At 51.7% G+C, this 14472-nt stretch overlaps 1 protein-coding gene across 4 annotated transcripts in view; it reads left to right on the top strand.

Annotated features, from left to right (window-relative positions):
- The first annotated feature begins 4797 nt into the window (after positions 1-4797).
- DNALI1 (dynein axonemal light intermediate chain 1) overlaps positions 4798-14472 on the top strand; it is a 32405-nt gene continuing 22730 nt past the window's right edge. For all 4 annotated transcript variants that reach the window (XR_005454362.1, XM_038757897.1, XM_038757896.1 and 1 more), the window contains exons 1-3: positions 4798-4951; positions 8564-8703; positions 13597-13766. Coding sequence is in view for 3 of the 4 variants with exons in the window: in XM_038757897.1 (XP_038613825.1) it covers positions 4871-4951; positions 8564-8703; positions 13597-13766 (391 nt within the window). In the remaining variant the exon portion in view is untranslated. The remainder of the gene's footprint in view (positions 4952-8563; positions 8704-13596; positions 13767-14472) is intronic.

Genomic DNA, 14472 nt, shown 5'->3' with positions numbered 1-14472 from the left:
AGGTCACACAGCTGACAAGCGGCAGAGCCGGGATTAGAACCCACGACCTCTGACTCCCAAACCCGGGCTCTTTCCACTGAGCCACACTGCTTCCTCCTCCTCATCATCATTTCTCTGTGCCTCAGTTAGTTCATCTGGAAAATGGGGATGAAGACTATGAGCCGCATGTTTGTTAATGATGCGCACAGAGCTATAATTCTATTTGTTCTGACGATTTTGACACCCGTCTCCATGTTTTGTTTTGTCGTCTGTCTCCCCCTTCTAGCCTGTGAGCCCATTGTTGGGTAGGGAGCGGGCTCAGTGGAAAGAGCCCGGGCTTTGGAGTCAGGGGTCATGGGTTCGAATCCCGGCTCCGCCAATTGTCAGCTGGGTGACTTTGGGCAAGTCACTTCACTTCTCCGGGCCTCAGTTCCCTCATCTGTAAAATGGGGATAAAGGCTGTGAACCCCCCGTGGGACAACATGATCTCCTTGTAACCTCCCTAGCGCTTAGAACAGTGCTTTATACATAGTAAGCGCTTAATAAATGCCATTATTATTAATATTATTATTAGGGACCGTCTATGTTACTGACTTGGACTTCCCAAGCGCTTAGTCCAGTGCTCTGCACACAGTAAGCGCTCAATCAATGTGGTTGAATAACTGAATGAATGACTGTCTGTGTCTGAATTGGACTTCCCAAGCGCTTAGTCCAGTGCTCTGCACACAGTAAGCGCTCAATCAATACGGTTGAATAACTAAATGAATGAATGATTGTCTCTATGGGCAACTGGTCCTTCCCAAGCGCTTAGTCCAGTGCTCTGCACACAGTCAGCGCTCAATAAATATGGTTGAATAACTGAATGACTGTCTCTGTGGCCAACTGGTCCTTCCCAAGTGCTTACTGCAGTGCTTCGCACACAGTAAGCACTCAATAAATACGGTTGAATAACTGAATGAATGAATGACTGTCTCTCTCTGTGGGTGACCTGTCCTTCCCAAGTGCTTAATCCAGTGCTCTGCACACAGTCAGAGCTCAATAAATATGGTTGAATGAATGAATGAGTGTCTCTCTCTGTGGCAGACTGGTACTTCCCAAGCGCTTAGTCCAGTGCTCTGCACACAGTCAGAGCTCAATAAATATGGTTGAATGAATGAATGAGTGTCTCTCTCTGTGGCCGACTGGTCCTTCCCAAGCGCTTAGTTCAATGCTCTGCACCCAGTAAGCGCTCAATAAATACTATTGAATGACTGAATGACTGTCTCTCTCTGTGGCCGACTGGTCCTTCCCAGGCGCTTAGTCCAGTGCTCTGCGCACAGGCAGCGCTCAACAAATACTGTTGAATAACTGAATGAATGACTGTCTCTGTGGCCGACTGGTCCTTCCCAAGTGCTTAGTGCAGTGCTCCGCACTCATTAAGCACTCAATAAATACTATTGAATGAATGAATGTCTCTCTCTGTGGCTGACTGGTCCTTCCCAAGCGCTTAGTCCAGTGCTCTGCACCCAGTCAGCGCTCAATAAATACGATTGAATGAACGAATGGACTGTCTCTCTCCGTGGCCGACTGGTCCTTCCCAAGCGCTTAGTGCAGTGCTCTGCACACAGTAAGTGCTCAATAAATATGGTTGAATGAATGACTGTCTCCATGGCCTACTGGTCCTTCCCAAGCGCTTAGTGCAGTGCTCTGCACACAGTAAGCGCTCAATAAATACGGTTGAATGAATGAATGAATGAATGACTGTCTATCTCTAGGGTCGACCGGTCTTTCCCAAGCGCTTAGTCCAGTGCTCTGCACCCAGTAAGCGCTCAATAAATACGATTGAATGAATGAATGACTGCCTCTCTCTGTGGCTGACTGGTCCTTCCCAAGCGCTTAGTCCAGTGCTCTGCACCCAGTAAGCGCTCAATAAATACGATTGAATGAATGAATGACTGCCTCTCTCTGTGGCCGACTGGTCCTTCCCAAGCGCTTAGTGCAGTGCTCTGCACACAGTAAGTGCTCAATAAATATGGTTGAATGAATGACTGTCTCCATGGCCTACTGGTCCTTCCCAAGCGCTTAGTGCAGTGCTCTGCACACAGTAAGCGCTCAATAAATACGGTTGAATGAATGAATGAATGAATGACTGTCTATCTCTAGGGTCGACCGGTCTTTCCCAAGCGCTTAGTCCAGTGCTCTGCACCCAGTAAGCGCTCAATAAATACGATTGAATGAATGAATGACTGCCTCTCTCTGTGGCTGACTGGTCCTTCCCAAGCGCTTAGTCCAGTGCTCTGCACCCAATCAGCGCTCAATAAATACGATTGAATGAATGAATGACTGCCTCTCTCTGTGGCCGACTGGTCCTTCCCAAGCGCTTAGTCCAGTGCTCTGCACACAGTAAGCGCTCAATAACTACTGAATGAATGTCTCTGTGGCCAACTGGTCCTTCCCAAGTGCTTAGTGCAGTGCTCTGCACGCAGTAAGCGCTCAATAAATACGGTTGAATAACTGAATGAATGAATGTCTCTCTCTAGGGTTGACTGGTCTTTCCCAAGCGCTTAGCCCAGTGCTCTGCACCCAGTAAGCGCTCAATAAATACGATTGAGTGAATGACTGTCTCTCTCTGTGGCCGACTGGTCCTTCCCAAGCGCTTAGTGCAGTGCTCTGCACACGGGAAGCGCTCAATCAATACGCCTGAAGGAATGAAATGGGGGCCAGGGACTGTTTCCAAGGTGATGATCTTGTCTGTGGGCGGCGTTCAGTACAGTGGCCGGCCCACAGTGAGCGCTTATTAAAGGCGAAGCAGGGTCCCTCGCTACCTGCGAGGGCAGGAGGGCGGAATGGCGGTCGATCTCCTCAGCCAGGCGCGCCCTCCCTCCACCCCGCAGCCGCATTCCAGTCGTAACGTCTGCGCAGGCGCGAGAAGGGGGCGGGGCCCGGGCGCGAGGCGAGGAGGGGCAGAGCGCAGGCGCAGGGAGGGGGAGCCCCCCCCAACCCCGCAGTGCAGAGCGCAGGCGCAGGACGGGGCGCAGGCTGGGGAGGGGGGCCCCCCCCCAACCAGGGCAGAGCGCAGGCGCACAGAGGGCCCCCTCGGGAGGCCCCCCCCCCACCGGCAGGGCAGAGCGCAGGCGCGGGACGGGGCGCAGGGCGGGGCCCAGGCTGAGGCCCCCCCCCCGCAGGTTAGAGCGCAGGCGCAAGGCGAGGAGGGGCAGAGCGCAGGCGCAGGACAGGTCCCAGGCTAGGAAGGGGGGACGGCCCCGCAGGGCAGAGCGCAGGCGCGAGGCGGGGCCCAGGCGCAGGGAGCCCCCTCCCCCCGCAGAGCAGGGCGCAGGCGCAGAACGGGGCCCAGGCTGGGGCGGTGCGAGCCCCGCAGGGCAGAGCGCAGGCGCAGGGAGCCCCCCCCCGCAGGGCAGAGCGCAGGCGCAGGGCGGGGCCCAGGCTAGGCCCCCCCCCCTTGCAGGGCAGAGCGCAGGCGCAGGGAGGGCCCCCCCCCTCCCCCGCAGGGCAGTGCGCTGGCGCAGGATGGGGCACAGGGCAGGGCGGGGCGGGCCCGTAGGGCAGAGAGCGGGCGCGAGGCGAGGCGGGCAGAGCGCAGGCGCAGGGAGGGGGCGCCCCTCCGCAGGGCAGAGCGCAGGCGCAGGACTGGGCCCAGGCTGGGGCGGCGCCCCCCCCCCTTTTCAGGGCAAGGCGCAGGCGCAAGACGGGGCCCAGGCTGGGGGGGAGGCCCGCAGGGCGCAGGCGCGAGGCGGGGCAGAGCGCAGGCAGGGGCCCTGTGCCTCAGTGACCTCATCTGTAAAATGGGAGATTAATACTGTGAACTGCATGTGGGGCATGGACTGTGTCCAATCGGATTATTTTATATTCATTCATTCAGTCGTATTCATTGAGCGCTTACTGTGTGCAGAGCACTGGACCGGACATTTACTTCAATTATTCTTTCAGCTCTTTCACCATAATGCCTTTTATACTATTTCCTGCTTTATCCTTTTGAGTTTCCTCAGCTACCATCTGTAAACGCTTCTTGCCCACCTCCTCCATTTAAGTGGAGGAGGGGAGGAGGGCAGGAAATAAAAAGTTGCTCGACACTTGACACTTTCATTCATTCAATCGTATTTATTGAGCGCTTACTGTGTGCAGAGCACTGTACTAAGCGCTTGGGAAGTACAAGTTGGCAACATATAGACAGTCCCTACCCAACAGTGGGCTCACAGTCTAGAATAAATTTTATCTCAGTACTCCTAGGTGATTTATTTTAAACCCACCAATGTATTTATTTTATTCTCATAGTAGAGATTAGACAGGCCTCCAGCCTTCCAAAGATGTTACCTTTCCTCTAGGCCTCCACAGGCGTCACACTTGATGACTTGACACCTGTCCACATGTTTTGTTGTCTGTCTCCCCCTTCTAGACTGTGAGCCCGCTGTTGGGTAGGGACCGTCTCTAGATGTTGCCAACTTGGACTTCCCAAGCGCTTAGTCCAGTGCTCTGCACACAGTAATTGCTCAATAAATACTATTGAATGAATGAATGAATGACGGTCTCCTTGCGCAGGCGCGGGGCGCAGGCTGGGAGGGGACCCCCTTTTGCAGGGCAGCGCGCAGGCGCAGAACGAGGCGCGGGGCCGAGGTGCAGGGCGCAGGCGCAGAACGCGGGACGGGGCTGAGGCGTGGAGCGCAGGCGCAAAGCGGGGCAGGACCAGCTTGGGTCGTGGTTTCCATGGTAACGGTAAACAGCCCGCCGGGGCCAAGGTGCAGGGCGCAGGCGCAGAACGCGGGACGGGGCTGAGGCGCGGGGCGCATGCGCAAGGCGGGGCTGGACCAGCTTGGGCCGTGGTTTCCATGGTAACGGTAAACAGCCCCCAGCAACCATCGCCACCATCACCGCCGTCGCCAAGGCTACCAGCGGCATGATCCCCCCGGCCGATTCGCTGCTCAAATATGACACCCCGGTCCTGGTGAGCAGGAACACGGAGAAGAGGAGCACTAAGGTCAGGGCCCGGGGACACCGGGGAGGCCGCGCAGGGAAAGGTCCGGGGCACACCCTGACACCGGGGGCCCTGACCTGAGCGGGCTGGGGATGGAATAATAACGGCATTGGTTAACCGCTCACTACGTGCCAAGCGCTGCTCTAAGCGCTGGGGAGGTTACAAGGTGGTCAGGTGGTCCCGTGGTGGGGCTCACAGTCTTCATCCCCATTTGACGGATGAGGGAACAGAGGCTCAAAGAATAATAGTAATAATGATGGTATTTGTTAAGCGCTTACTATGTGCCAAGCACCGTATTAAGCACTGGGGACGATACAAGGTGATCAGGTTGGCCCACGGGGGGCTCACAGTCTTCATCCCCATTTGACAGATGAGGGAACTGAGGCTCAGAGAATAACAATAATAATAATGATGACGGTATGTGTCAAGCGCTTACTATGTGCAAAGCACTGTTCTAAGCGTTGGGGGGATACAATAATAATAATATTAATAATGGCATTTAAGTGCTCACTATGTGCAAAGCACTGTTCTAAGCGCTGGAGAGGATACAAGGTGATCAGGTTGTCCCACAGGGGGCTCACAGTCTTAATCCCCATTTTACAGATGAGGTCACTGAGGCACAGAGAAGTTAAATGACTTGCCCAAAGTCACACAGCTGACAAGTGTCGGAGCCGGGATTTGAACCCATGATCTCCAACTCCCAAGCCCAGGCTCTTTCCACTGAGCCACGCTGCTTCTAAGTCCCAAGGGCTGAAGGGGCTGGGGATGGAAGACCCAAGGGCTGAGGGGTCTGGGGATGGAAAACCTGGGGCCTGAGAGGGGGCTGGAGCTGGAAGACCCAAGGGCTGAGGGGGTCTGGGGATGGAAACCCCAGGGGCTGAGGGGGCTGGGGATAGAAGACTGGAGGCTGAGGGGGCTGGGGCTGGAAGACCCGGGAGCTGAGAGGGGCTGGCTGGGGCTGGAAAACCTAGGGGCTGAGGGGGCTGAGGCTGGCAGACCCAGGGGTTGAGGGAGTTCTGGGGATGGAAAACCTGGGGCCTGAGAGGGGCCTGGGGCTGCAAGACCCGGGATCTTAGAGGGGCCTGAGGCTGCAAGACCAGGGGACTGAGGGGTCCGGGGCTGGAAAACCCAGGATCTGAGAGGGGTCTGGGGCTGGAAGACCCAAGGGTTGAGGGGGTTCTGGGGATGGAAAATCTGGCGCCTGAGAGGGGCCCGGGGCTGGAAGACAACAGTGCTGAGAGGGGCCTGGGGCTGGAAGACCCAAGGACTAAAGGGTATAGGGGCTGGAAAACCCGTAGGCTGAGAGGGGCTGGGGCTGGAAAACTGGAGACTGAGGGATCTGGGGCTGAGAGGGGGCTGGGGCTGGAAAACCTGGGGCCTGAGAGGGGCCCAGGGCTGGAAGACCTAGGAGCTGAGAGGGGCCTGGGGCTGGAAGACCCAAGGGCTAAAGGGTCTGGGGCTGGAAAACCTGGGGGCTGAGAGGGACTGGGGCTGGAAAACTGGAGACTGAGGGATCTGGGGCTGAGAGGGGGCTGGGGCTGGAAAACCTGGGGCCTGAGAGGGGCCCGGGGCTGGAAGACCTAGGAGCTGAGAGGGGCCTGGGGCTGGAAGACCCAAGGGCTAAAGGGTCTGGGGCTGGAAAACCTGGGGGCTGAGAGGGACTGGGGCTGGAAAACCTGGGGGCTGAGAGGAACTGGGGCTGGAAAACTGGAGACTGAGGGATCTGGGGCTGGAAGACCCGAGGGCTGAGAGGGGACTGGGGCTGGAAAACCTGGGGCCTGAGAGGGGCCCGGGGCTGGAAGACCTAGGAGCTGAGAGGGGGCTGGGGCTGGAAGACCCAAGGGCTAAAGGGTCTGGCGCTGGAAAACCCGGGGGCTGAGAGGGGCTGGGGCTGGAAAACTGGAGACGGAGGGATCTGGGACTGGAAGACCCGGGGGCTGGGGCTGGGAGACCCCGGGGCTGAGAGGAATCTGGGACTGGAAGGCCGGGGGGCTGAGCGGGGGCTGGAAGACTTGGGGACTGAGGGAGCTGGAGCTAGAAGATGGATGACTGAGGTGTCTGGGGCTGGAAGACCGGGGTCCTGAGAGGGACCTATGGCTGGAAGACGAGGACTGAGGGGCTGACAGTCTAGAGGCGTGCTGAGCACTATACGAAGCACTGAGGTAGACGCAAGATAATCAGCTTGGACAGAATTCCTGTTCCATGTGGGGCTCACAGTCTAAATAGGAGATGGGATTGAATCTCCATTTTATAGATGAGGAAACTGAGGCCTGGAGAAGTTAAGTGATTCACCCAGGGTCACACGGCAGGCAGCTGGCAAAGCGGGATTAGAACCCAGAATTTCTGAATCCCAGGCCCCTGCCCTTTCCGGGATCTGAGATCTGAGATGGAAGCGCTGGGGTGGATTCAAGCAAGTCGGTTTGGACACAGTCCATGTCCCACTCGGGGTTCACGGTCTCAATCCCCATTTTACAGGTGTGGTGACTGAGGCACAGAGAACTGAAGTGACTTGCCCAAGGTCACACTGCAGAGCCAGAATTAGAGCCCATGACCTTCTGACTCTGTATATATGTATATATGCTTGTACATATTTATTACTCTATTTATTTTACTTGTACATATCTATGCTATTTATTTTATTTTGTTAATTTTTTTGGTTTTGTTCTCTGTCTCCCCCTTCTAGACTGTGAGCCCACTGTTGGGTCGGGACTGTCTCTATATGTTGCCAACTTGTACTTTCCAAGCGCTTAGTACAGTGCTCTGCACACAGTAAGCACTCAATAAAAATGATTGATTGATTGATTGATTGACTCCCAGAATAATAATAATAATAATAATAATGGCATTTGTTAAGTGCTTACTATATGCAAAGCACTGTTCTAAGCGCTGGGGGGGATACAACGTGATCAGGCTGTCCCACGTGGGGCTCACAGTCAATCCCCATTTTACAGATGAGGGAACTGAGGCTCAGAGAAGTTAAGTGACTTGCCCAAGGTCACACAGCAGAGCCAGAATTAGAGCCCATGGCCTTCTGACTGCCAGGCTCATAATAATAATAACAATAATAATAATAATAATGGCATTTGTTAAGCGCTTACTATGTACAAAGCACTGTTCTAAGCGCTGGGGGGGATACAACCTGATCAGGCTGTCCCACGTGGGGCTCACAGTCAATCCCCATTTTACAGATGAGGGAACTGAGGCTCAGAGAAGTTAAGTGACTTGCCCAAGGTCACACAGCAGAGCCAGAATTAGAGCCCATGACCTTCTGACTCCCAGGCTCATAATAATAATAATAATAATAATAGCATTTGTTAAGCACTTACTATGTGCAAAGCACTGTTCTAAGTGCTGAGGGGGATACAGTGTGATCAGGTTGTCCCATGAGGGGCTCACAGTCAATCCCCATTTTACAGGTGAGGGAACTGAGGCTCAGAGAAGTGAAGCGACTTGCCCCAGGTCACCCAGCAGACATGCGGCGGAGCCGGGGTTCGGACCCACGGCCTCCGACTCCAAAGCCCGGGCCCTTTCCACTGAGCCACGCCGCTTCTCTCCTCGATCCACTACGTCATGTAAACGGTTATCCCCCATCACAGTCATTATCCTCATTTCCAGGCCCGGCCACTTAAAGGCAGTCCTCAGCAACCCGTGGCTGCGGGGCCCGTCCCCGCTCCGCCCAAACCCAAGAGCCCTTCTGCCTCAGTGGACCCAACGAAGCAGGCAGAAGAAATCTTGAACTCCATCCTACCCCCGAGGTAAGGCGGCCGACGGCTGGAGAGGAGCTGAGTGGCCAACGAGTGGGGCCTTCCTTATGCACAGTGTGTTGGCCATTCTGCTCCCCTGTTTCCACTTTCTATATAATAATAATAACATTGGTATTTGTTAAGCACTTACTATGTGCTTAGAACAGTGCTTTGCACATAGGAAGTGCTTAACAAATACCACCGTTATTATTATTATTATTATGTGCCAAGCACCGTTCTAGGCGCTGGGGAGATACATATATAATGACATTTATTAAGCGCTTACTATGTGCAAAGCGCTGTTCTAAGCGCTGGGGAGGTTACAAGGTGATCAGGTTGTCCCACGGGGGGCTCCCAGTCTTCACCCCCATTTTCCAGATGAGGGAACTGAGGCCCAGAGAAGTGAAGAGACTCGCCCAAAGTCACCCAGCTGACAAGTGGTGGAGTCAGGATTATATATATATATATATATAAATAAAATGACATTTATTAAGTGCTTACTATGTGCAAAGCGCTGTTCTAAGCGCTGGGGAGGTTACAAGGTGATCAGGTTGTCCCACGGGGGGCTCCCAGTCTTCACCCCCATTTTCCAGATGAGGGAACTGAGGCCCAGAGAAGTGAAGTGACTCACCCAAAGTCACCGAGCTGACAAGTGGTGGAGTCAGGATTATATATATATATATATATAAATAAAATGACATTTATTAAGTGCTTACTATGTGCAAAGCGCTGTTCTAAGCGCTGGGGAGGTTACAAGGTGATCAGGTTGTCCCACGGGGGGCTCCCAGTCTTCACCCCCATTTTCCAGATGAGGGAACTGAGGCCCAGAGAAGTGAAGTGACTCACCCAAAGTCACCGAGCTGACAAGTGGTGGAGTCAGGATTATATATATATATATATATAAATAAAATGACATTTATTAAGTGCTTACTATGTGCAAAGCGCTGTTCTAAGCGCTGGGGAGGTTACAAGGTGATCAGGTTGTCCCACGGGGGGCTCCCAGTCTTCACCCCCATTTTCCAGATGAGGGAACTGAGGCCCAGAGAAGTGAAGTGACTCACCCAAAGTCACCGAGCTGACAAGTGGTGGAGTCAGGATTATATATATATATATATATAAATAAAATGACATTTATTAAGTGCTTACTATGTGCAAAGCGCTGTTCTAAGCGCTGGGGAGGTTACAAGGTGATCAGGTTGTCCCACGGGGGGCTCCCAGTCTTCACCCCCATTTTCCAGATGAGGGAACTGAGGCCCAGAGAAGTGAAGTGACTCACCCAAAGTCACCCAGCTGACAAGTGGCGGAGTCAGGATTTTATATATATATATATATGACATTTATTATATATTTATTATAATATGTTTTATAATATATATATACATAGATATACATATACATATATATTATATATGACATTTATTATATAAATATATGACATTTATTAAGCACTTACTATGTGCAAAGCACTGTTCTAAGCGCTGGGGAGGTTACAAGGTGATCAGATGGTCCCACGGGGGGCTCCCAGTCTTCATCCCCATTTTCCAGATGAGGGGACTGAGGCCCAGAGAAGTGAAGTGACTCGCCCAAAGTCACCCAGCTGACAAGCGGCGGAGTCGGGATTTGAACCCATGACCTCTGACTCCAAAGCCCGGGCTCTTTTCCACTGAGCCACGCTGATTCGAACCCATGACCTCGGACTCCCAAGCCCGGGCTCTTTCCCCTGAGCCACGCTGCTTCTCAAGCATCGTACTAAGAACCAAAAAAGATACATTTACTACAAGAAGCACTCAATAAATACCACTGATAACTTAATGTCTGCCTCCCCCTCTAGCCTGTAAGCTCGTTTTGAACAGGAAACGTGTCCACCAACTCTTTCCTCTCCCCCTCCCCATCCCCCCGGCCCTACCTCCTTCCCCTCCCCACAGCACCTGTATATACGTTTGTACACATTTATTACTCTATTTATTTTACTTGTACATATTTACTATTCTGTTTATTTTGTTAATGATGTGCATCTCGCTTTACTTCTGTTTATTCTGACGACTTGACACCCGTCCACATGTTTGGTTTTTTTTGTCTGTCTCCCCCTTCTAGACTGTGAGCCCGCTGTTGGGTAGGGACCGGCTCTCTATGCTGCCAATTTGGACTTCCCAAGCGCTTAGTACAGTGCTCTGCACACAGTAAGTGCTCAATACGATTGAATGAATGAATGAATGAGTAGGCCTGAGGACAGGTGGAAGCAGCGTGGCTCAGTGGAAAGAGCCCGGGCTTTGGAGTCAGGGATCATGGGTTCAAATCCCGGCTCTGCCAATTGTCAGCTGTGTGACTTTGGGCAAGTCACTTCACCTCTCTGGGCCTCAGTGACCTCATCTGTACAATGGGAATGAAGACTGTGAGCCCCCCGTGGGACAACCTGACCACCTTGTAACCTCCCTAGTGCTTAGAACAGTGCTTTGCACAGAGTAAGCGCTTAATAAATGCCATTATTATTATTATTATTATTGTATCCCCCCCAGTGCTTAGAACAGTACTCTGCACATAGTAAACGCTTAACAAATGCCACCATTATTATTATTTACTTGATCACCTTGTATCCCCCCCCAGTGCTTAGAACAGTACTGTGCACATAGTAAGCGCTTAACAAATGCCATCATTATTATTATTATTATTTACAACTTGATCACCTTGTATCCCCCCCAGTGCTTAGAACAGTGCTCTGCACATAGTAAGCGCTTAACAAATGCTGTCATCATTATTATTAACAACTTGATCACCTTGTATCCCCCCCAGTGCTTAGAACAGTGCTGTGCACATGGTAAGCGCTTAACAAATGTCGTCATTATTATTATTATTATTTACAACTTGATCACCTTGTATCCCCCCCAGTGCTTAGGACAGTGCTGTGCACATAGTAAGCGCTTAACAAATGCTGTCATCATTATTATTAACAACTTGATCACCTTGTATCCCCCCCAGTGCTTAGAACAGTGCTGTGCACATGGTAAGCGCTTAACAAATGTCGTCATTATTATTATTATTATTTACAACTTGATCACCTTGTATCCCCCCCAGTGCTTAGGACAGTGCTGTGCACATAGTAAGCGCTTAACAAATGCCGTCATTATTATTATTATTTACAACTTGATCACCTTGAATCCCCCCCAGTAGTTAGGACAGTGCTGTGCACATAGTAAGCACTTAACAAATGCCATCATTATTATTATTATTAACAACCTGATCACCTTGTATCCCCCCAGTGCTTAGAACAGTGCTGTGCACATAGTAAGTGCTTAAGAAATGCCGTCATCATTATTATTATTTACAACTTGATCACCTTGTATCCCCCCAGTGCTTAGAACAGTGCTCTGCACATAGTAAGCACTTAACAAATGCCATCATTATTATTATTTACTTGATCACCTTGTATCCCCCCAGTGCTTAGAACAGTGCTCTGCACATAGTAAGCGCTTAACAAATGCCGTCATTATTATTATTATTATTTACAGCTTGATCACCTTGTATCCCCCTCAGTGCTTAGAACAGTGCTGTGCACACAGTAAGCGCTTAACAAATGCCATCATCATTATTATTATTATTAACAACCTGATCACCTTGTATCCCCCCCAGTGCTTAGAACAGTGCCGTGCACATAGTAAGCACTTAACAAATGCCATCATCATTATTATTATTATTATTTGCAACCTGATCACCTTGTATCCCCCCCGTGTTAGAACAGTGCTGTGCACATAGTAAGTGCTTAACAAATGCCATCATTATTATTATTATTAACAACCTGATCACCTTGTATCCCCCCCAGTGCTTAGAACAGTGCTGTGCACATAGTAAGCGCTTAACAAATGCCGTCATCATTATTATTCACAACTTGATCACCTTGTATCCCCCCCAGTGCTTAGAACAGTGCTGTGCACATAGTAAGCGCTTAACAAATGCCATCATTATTATTATTATTTACAACTTGATCACCTTGTATCCCCCCCAAGTGCTTAGAACAGTGCTGTGCACATAGTAAGCACTTAACAAATGCCGTCATTATTATTATTATTATTTACAACTTGATCACCTTGTATCCCCCCCGAGTGCTTAGAACAGTGCTGTGCACATAGTAAGCGCTTAACAAATGCCGTCGTCATTATTATTAACAGCCTGATCACCTTGTATCCCCCCCAGTGCTTAGAACAGTGCCGTGCACATAGTAAGCGCTTAACAAATGCCATCATCATTATTATTATTATTATTTGCAACCTGATCACCTTGTATCCCCCCCGTGTTAGAACAGTGCTGTGCACATAGTAAGCGCTTAACAAATGCCATCATTATTATTATTATTAACAACCTGATCACCTTGTATCCCCCCCAGTGCTTAGAACAGTGCTGTGCACATAGTAAGCGCTTAACAAATGCCATCATCATTATTATTATTATTAACAACCTGATCACCTTGTATCCCCCCCAGTGCTTAGAACAGTGCCGTGCACATAGTAAGCGCTTAACAAATACCATCCTTATTATTATTATTATTTGCAACCTGATCACCTTGTATCTCCCCCAGTGCTTAGAACAGTGCCCTGCACATAGTAAGCGCTTAACAAATGCCGTCATTATTATTATTATTATTTACAACTTGATCACCTTAAATCCCCCCCATGCTTAGAACAGTGCTGTGCACATAGTAAGCGCTTAACAGATGCCACCATCATCCTCATCACCTTGTAACTTCCCCAGCGCTTAGAACAGTGCTTTGCACGTAGTAAGCGCTTAATAAATGCCATCATTATTATTATTATGATTATTTAGTATCACGGAGGACACCGTGGGTCAGCAGGGGAGGGTCCAGGGAGCGTGTCCTTCCAGTGACCGCCGGGCGCCTGTATCCGTTTGCCGCAGGGAATGGGTGGAGGACACGCAGCTGTGGATCCAGCAGGTGTCCAGTACACCCAGCACGCGGATGGACGTGGTCCACCTGCAGGAGCAGCTGGATCTGAAACTGCAGCAGCGCCAGGCCCGGGAGACTGGCATCTGCCCCGTGCGCCGGGACCTCTACTCGCAGTGCTTCGGTCAGCCGGGGCCCAAGGCCTGGGGAGGGTGGGGGGGACCGTGGGCAGACTGAGGGATGGGGGGCTGCCCGCTGCGACGCTTAGTACAGTGCTCTGCACACAGTCAGTGCCCAATCAGTGATTGAATGAATGAATGATGGGCTGGGGACCTGCAGGGGCTGGGGGCTGAGGGCTGGGATCTGGGGGTCGGGCAGAATGAGGGATGGGGGGCTGCCGGCTGCGACGCTTAGTACAGTGCTCTGCACACAGTCAGTGCCCAATAAATGATCGAATGAATGAATGATGGGCTGGGGACCTGCTGGGGGTCGGGCAGAATGAGGGATGGGGGGCTGGGGTCGGATGGGCTGGGGAGCTGCCGGCTGCGACGCTTAGTACAGTGCTCTGCACACAGTAAGTGCCCAATAAATGATTGAATGAATGAATGATGGGCTGGGATCTGGGAGTCGGGCAGAATGAGGGATGCGGGGGCTGCCGGCCGCGACGCTTAGTATAGTGCTCTGCACACAGTAAGTGCCCAATAAATGATTGAATGAATGAATGATGGGCTGGGGACCTGCTGGGGGTCGGGCAGAATGAGGGATGGGGCGTTGGGGTCCGATGGGCTGGGGAGCTGCCGGCTGCGACGCTTAGTACAGTGCTCTGCACACAGTCAGTGCCCAATAAATGATCGAATGAATGAATGATGGGCTGGGGACCTGCAGGGGCT

Source organism: Tachyglossus aculeatus, chromosome 16 (genome assembly GCF_015852505.1).
Source record: "Tachyglossus aculeatus isolate mTacAcu1 chromosome 16, mTacAcu1.pri, whole genome shotgun sequence".
NCBI lineage: Eukaryota > Metazoa > Chordata > Mammalia > Monotremata > Tachyglossidae > Tachyglossus > Tachyglossus aculeatus.
Note: the sequence above shows the minus strand (reverse complement) of the source record. Positions and strands in the feature narration are given on the sequence as shown.